Source organism: Cucumis sativus, chromosome 2, assembly GCF_000004075.3.
Source record: "Cucumis sativus cultivar 9930 chromosome 2, Cucumber_9930_V3, whole genome shotgun sequence".
Lineage (NCBI taxonomy): Eukaryota > Viridiplantae > Streptophyta > Magnoliopsida > Cucurbitales > Cucurbitaceae > Cucumis > Cucumis sativus.
Window position 1 is genome coordinate 5,072,631 of NC_026656.2, and position 7,018 is coordinate 5,079,648.

The window sequence follows — 7,018 nt, forward strand, 5'->3', positions numbered from 1 at the left end:
TTTTATTTTAAACATACAACTAAATGGTTCAATTATATTTCTCAATCATGTTAAATCCACATCCGAGACAATTGTAGATTCAATGATGCATACTTTTTTTTTTCTAGATTTGACATATCTATTTACACCCTTGGATTGGTCATTGCTTTCCATTTCAAAACATGGTAGCACACCTTTTATGGAAACTAATTTTGGCTAATTATGAAGATCACTTCAATTTTCTCACCACATTCTTGTAAAATGTTCATTTTTATCTTGAATGTATGGAATCATTACAATCAAAGTCATTTACAAAATAAAAATAAACAAGGGGTAGGTTTACTTATTATGAAGTTAGATCTGCAACAAAATTCTGTATACATTTATTCTACCTCAACGCCTTCTCGGTACAAATGCATGTTTATAACCACGGTTTAGACTTTAACCCGACATGTTGAAAGGGATAGTAGTAGTAGTAGTACAAATAAACTCGATTTTATTACGCCACTAAAAATATAATTACAAAATGTATATACAAATAATGTAAAAATGGGACTGCCTTACATCTCAGATAATAGATTGCTGATTTTCCGAAGCTCCTTCAGAGCTGCCATGGCTGTTACTTGTCCTTTCCCAACTAAAGGATTTTTAGACAAATTCTCCAACGATCCTACTTGACCCCGTTCTTGCTGAAATACGGTCTCAATAACCTGTCAACCAACCAAATTGTCCGTTATTGTAAGAATGGAACAACAGATGAACCAAATTTACACAAATGAACGTCGTTTTGGTAATCATAGTTATTCATCTTCTCATCATTAGCATTAGATTCCATACTTTGTTTCTTTTAATTGTGTGAACCATTGACACTATCCATTAGAGACTCTCACTAGGGGTAGAGTCAACAATTTTCTTGACAATATTTTGCATTCTAACTCATATATAAAATAAACCGAGAGAGGCAACCTTCTTCGCTCGCCTTCCAACTCTCACAATAAAACTTAAAATAACTACGTACTTATCAAGCCTGTTTCTAAAAACCCACCAGGGTCTTAAAATGACAATGCTGCAAAGAGGCAATATGTTTTTCTCATGCTTCAAGAATTAGTGATACATTAACCCTAGAAATGAAGTGACAATTATGAAACATTACCTGTATATGATCGAGCATAGATTGACCAATATTCTTGAGTGTCCCCATCATGTTCTGATCGACACCGTCTCCTTTACCGCTAACAGAAGTACTACAAGCCCCATCAATTTTAGGGGGAGCAATATTCTTTATCGGATTATTCTCGGCTCCAGCCAATTTGGAAGCCTCAGTGTCACCTTTCCCCTCACTAACAGCATTTCTACCAAACTTCCAAAACCATGGAAATTTTCCAAGAAGTTTCCTCTCTTTTGCCCCTACTGCCGCATTGCCCTCAGAATCGTTTGTGCACCCAGATTTTTCAGGGATGTTCTCAAGCTGATCAGGAACTGGAAGGGACGAGCCTTCCACTATAGACTGGGACTGATCATCATTTTCATCCAAAGACAAATTTGAAGCAACACTGCTTCTGCTTGAGTCATTTAAGTCAGGTTCGTTATCATTTGCTCCACTGAAGGAACTTGTTGGGTCTGAGAATATTGAAGAGTTTTCTTCACTGCCAGCAATTCCACTTTCACACCTCTTGTCTTCAGCATTTTCCAAATACTTCTCGCAGCCATCTTGTCCATCTACCTCCCCTTCTACTGAAAGATCGTCCTTGTTATTTACGACTTCATCATTCCCACATTTTTCACTGTCTTCCTCTGCACCAAGTTCACGCGACAAATCTGCCAGTAACCTTCGCCTAACAGAAGACTTAGTGTTCTTTTTGCCACCAACTAGCTTTCCAGGAAATGGGTCAGATTCCGTCCTATACAGGAACCTCACTTTCTCTGACCATCCTTTCTTTTGGGCTGCATTATTACCTCTTGAGCCACTTTGTTTAAATTCTTGTTCCTTGTGTAAAACTCTCCACTTCTCCTCCCAGTAACTCTCGGGGACATGATTTAACGGAGTTTTTGGTGAAACAGAACCAGATGAACGGCCATTACCTCGTGCAACGATAGACTTGCTGTGGTGATGATATGCTCCAGACAACAAGGGTGACGACGAGATATTAGAATGCATTGCTAATGTCTGCAAAGATTTTGCCTTCTCTATCAGTTTTTTCAAATCAACGTTCTTGGGGAAGTTTAGCAATCTTTGGAGGCATAAAGTTGCATTTTCTGTGGCAAGTAAAGATGATCGCAGATAAAGTAACATAGAAACTGCAATAGCAGCAATAAATGCACCCCGAGATGAACTAAGGAAGCCAAAGCTGGAGCTTGTCTCAGGTTCATCACTTCTGTCGAATTTGCTATTATCTGAAGCAAATATTTCATCCCAAATCGTTAAGAGATCTTCAAGCGAAAATTCACGACCAAATAAAACTCTTAACCAGCGGAGAGAGAAGTACTGAGGTTCTACACCCAGTTCAACAAGGTGAGCATGTAGGGATGAATCAACATGTGACAGCAAGTGGTATAAAGCAGAAGACGCTTCAATTACAGGAGGCAATCCTGAAAGGGAACCACCTGCAGGCGTTGAAGAGTAAAAGTCTGCCATTGCAACTTCCCCGTGAGCTCCACTCATCAAAGCATCAAACATAGTATATGCATCATGTTCAATAAATCTATCAGAAAGGACAATTCCCAGCTCCCCTTCAGCTCCATATGCATCAGTCAACAATATAATGGTTTGTATTTCAGGATCTAGCTCTGAAAGACTTTTCACACTTTCCACATTTCCATCAACTCCAAACTCATCTTCAGTTGAATCCAGACGGTTTTTGAAATCGAAATTATATTTGAAACTACCATCTTGAAATGAGAGACCATCAAACTTGTCAGCAAATTGGTCTTCATAAAGCTTTCTCACTTGGGAAAGTCTCTCCACATCAACATGAAGAACATACAGTAGAGGAGCCAAAAGTTCGTGCATTCCTACAGTTTAGAACAGGGGTGTATAGCTTAGATATATAATAACAGTAGGCTAATCAAATTTTGTTCTCTCCCTTTTGTGACAGGAAAGGAGGGTAAATCGAGAAAATTTTACATGCTCCAAATTAAGTAGATAAACTCTCAAGCACACTTGTATCACATAGTTTTGACATGTGAGCCTTCAAGGAGTGGAAATCATTTACATGTCACTTTATTCCTTTTTTTAATCAGAGAATATTTGTTGGCAAAAATGTCAAATCAAACAAAAAAAAATTCAGGCTAATGCAAGGCAATAAGTTTTCACCTAAACATAAAATCCATAACAAAGAATAGTTCCTATCATTATTGAAATAACTACTGTGAATAAGACCACAAGGACTGTAAGGTGACAGTTTCTCCACGATACTCACGCTTGTAGGTTTCAGTGTCTCACTGTAAAGGACATTCAGAAACCAGGGCCAATAGCCCTAGTTAACATATAGAATGATCAACAATGTTCACAATTAAATCACTCTTGCCCTAAATATTCAAGATAAGTAGCGCAATATATTTCACACCCAGAAAAGGGATCTTGTAATTGTTAATCTTTTAATTTGTTTTAAATACAAAAACCTCACCTGTGATATTGTTTTTCAATAGATGTGGTTCTCCAACGCTTTTCTAGTTTTTCCTAGAAAGGAAAAATTATTGGAAAATCATAATAGGAGCAATTATTTTGCATAGCTCCTCCCAATATCATTAAATAAAAGAGAAATTTAATCATTGGTTTGAGAATTAGAAAATTCTTTGCATCCCCAGCTTGAGATTTAATTCATAAAATTTGGAACAAGAATTTCTTTTACTCTTTTCATTTTAAATTGCTGAAATTACCTTGTCTATAGCCGAACTGCGGATGTTGAAGGCACCATAACAATAAAATTCTTCTTAGCAAGCTTTGGCATCCAGGCGTCTGGAAGTAGCTCCCGTGTTCTGGATATAAACGTGATAAATCCTGGTCAACCATTTTCTCCAGCTCAGCACTCCGAAAGAAGCGACCCCACATGCTATCTGCAGTACAGGATGGTAGCAATTAGAAGCAAATATTGACATTGCTACTAAAATAGCATCAAAATGAACTCATCTAACAATTCAGTGCCAATGAAATGGAAATGTTAGGAACCCCATAATCAATTAGTAGTATCACCCAGTTCACACTTGGGAGGGAGAAAAAGATAAGACATGTTTGACAAGTAATACCAAAGGCATCAAGATCCAGAAACCTTCCAAACTAGATTGGAGATGGAATGAGGAGCTGCAATTTACCTGGGTTTTGTGATAGAGGATTATCCATTGCAATATCAGGAGAACTGCTTTCATCCTTGGAAACGTGTGGATCAACAAGGTGGCGTCTTCTCAAGATAGCATATCTGAAATAAATGAAGAACAAAAGAAGGTTCAAATGATGATTAAATTTAGAATTTTTTTTTGAAATATGGAGATGAAATCAGTTTTAGAATTGTTTAATTTGATTTATTGTATCAAAAAGTACCATCATTGTTGAGATACAGTCTTCTACATCATTACACTCTACAACAAAGTTTCAGAAAGAAACTCTAGAATTAATTGGCTGGAGACATCACGCTTAAAAGGGGTATCTAAAATACAACCACCGACAACATATTGACATATATCACAGCATGAAATGTAATAAAACTCAATAAGACAAACAATCGATGTTCTGTATGAAACTATAAGCTCAACTTTGCAAAATAAACCAATTTGGGAACTTAAACAAAAAAACCAAGGAAAATCTAGATAGGCTTGCGTTAATTATCATTTCAGAATATGATGAAGAGCACATAAAAAGTAAGAAATCAAGGAGGAACATTCACGCAGAATGGAACCCATTTGAAAAAGGTTAGATGAGAGGTAGCACATCTTTAACAAATTAAGAAACTACATGAATGTATGCTCCCGATTACAGAATCGTTAACATCTAAACCGACGGGGAAGGGATTATAGACAGATTTAGTAAACGGAAAATGAATCTAAGAGAAATTGTTGAAACAATTCATAAAATGAAGCTGCATTAAACTCCGGGAAGCAATATAAAAAAATGACCTACAGGAGAAAAGGAATCAAAGGAAACAAATTAAGGGGAAAAACAGGAAAATCCCGCAAAAACAAACCTTCTTCTGGAATCAGCTGTGACGCGACGAAGATCATCAATAGAAGCCAAAGAAGAAGACGGCAAAACCCCAAGATTTATACGCCACCGTACACCTCTAAGATCAACAAACTCCCGCTTATCCTCAGAAATCCGATGAAAAACAGAGCCAGAGCAAGAGGAAGAGGACGTAGTCGACGTGGGTTCGGACAATGCCGGCACGATTTCAGAAGGGGCCATAGATTACAACTCAAACTTTCACCAACCCAATTTTCTCCACGTTCTGAATCAACAGAGAGGGGAAACAAGCAAAACCCGAAATGTCAACGAAATCCCACAAAACCCCAGATAAGAAAAAGGGGGAAATTAAAGCCGGGGAACTAGAATTCTACAACGGAAGAATCAGAAAAGATACGAAGATCAAGAAAAAAAAACAAAACACATAAAAGAAAAAGAGAAATTAAAGGAAGGAAAAGAAATGAAAACGAAAAGAAATTAGATACTTACGTTTTAAGAGTGGGGATGAAATTGAATGAGGAAGGTAAAGGAAATGAATTGAGTGATTACCCAGAATTCCATCAACAAGGTTGTGAAGAAATTAGGGAGTTGAATAAGAAAAAGGGGGAAGAAGGAATTTTGTTGTTTGTTTGGCTATGGCAGGCGAGAAGGAGAGAAGGAGAGAGGGAGAGAGAAGAAAGGAAAAGGGAGAGAGAAAGGAATTTTGTTGTAATGGCGCTGATAGGGCTTTTGGAGAAAGTCTGGTTTAGGGTATGGTGAGCTGTCTTCTTCTCTCATCTCTCTCTCTCTCTCTCTCTCTCTCTCTTTATTAGTAATTTTTAGAGAATTTTATTTCTCACCAATTGTTTTCTCTTTTTTTTTTTTCCTATTGTAATTTAATTTGTTACATCTTCATATCTTATCATAAGAAATTAATTTCTTTTTTCATTACAATGTTTGGCCTAACTTTGGACTTTCAATATCATTACATAAATGGTTTTCCCTCTACTTTCAGCAAAACTCTTATCCCTCACACAAAAATATTCATTCATAGTTTTGTTTTAAGTTTAAGCTACTTAATCTATGACAATTTTAAAAGTAGGCTTCATTTGAATATGCCCTATTATTGTTTATTATGAAATGTTGAAACCACATTTAAGTTATAATCAACAAATGCAATATGATTTATCGAATTAAGAATGATAGGTCTTAATTCATTTGAAAATACGTAGAACTAATTAGGTATATTCATACACTTTTATTTAATTTTCAAATTTTTTCAATAGATGTTGATACTGTAAAAGCAAATAATGTGATTGAAAAAAACAATTCAATTACATTTCCTTATTGAAGTCTATTATAATTGAGATGTGAATCATATATCTTGTACACCAAATTTGATAAATAAAAAAAAAATTATTATCAATTATTAGAGAATATTAGTTGAAATATTGATTTGAAGGTCTTTAATTACATATATGGTCATCTTCCACTATATCATGAGATCTCACATTCTATTAGTACTATTATTGAATAGTTATCATTGTAAAAAATTATGGGTTTTTTCATTTTCAAATAGAATAATTGGATCCCAAATTAAATCGAAATATATAATGATATCAAACTTGGATTCGAATGAATGAGTTTCAAAATATTTCATAAATAAATACCCAAATGTAAGCAAATAATTCCATATCTTAAAAAATCAAACATAATTCAAGTAGATAAAATGAATATTAGACTATACTTATACTTAATTTTGAAGGGTCAACTCAACTCCTTTTAAAAGCAATTTGTTTACTATAATGATTTTTATTAAGGCTTTCACAAACATAAAATACTAAAAAATGGATGATTAAATAAAATCATAGAAAAGAAATAAAATAA

General features: G+C 35.2%; 1 protein-coding gene across 2 annotated transcripts; it reads right to left on the reverse strand.

The window, feature by feature from the left end:
• Positions 1-302: 302 nt before the first annotated feature.
• Positions 303-5,914, reverse strand: LOC101219111 (TBC1 domain family member 5 homolog A). Of its 2 annotated transcripts, none has more exons than XM_031880946.1 (6): positions 5,642-5,914; positions 5,157-5,522; positions 4,291-4,394; positions 3,859-4,035; positions 1,133-2,991; positions 303-689 (listed from the first exon to the last, which is right to left on the reverse strand). In XM_031880946.1, exons 2-6 carry the CDS (start codon positions 5,372-5,374, stop codon positions 540-542), a joined length of 2,508 nt encoding a protein of 835 aa, XP_031736806.1. In that variant the 5' UTR covers positions 5,375-5,522; positions 5,642-5,914; the 3' UTR covers positions 303-539. The 2 variants fall into 2 exon arrangements, with proteins under 2 accessions (XP_031736806.1, XP_011648956.1); XM_011650654.2 differs by having other exon boundaries at positions 5,157-5,417; positions 5,642-5,913.
• Positions 5,915-7,018: the final 1,104 nt, after the last annotated feature.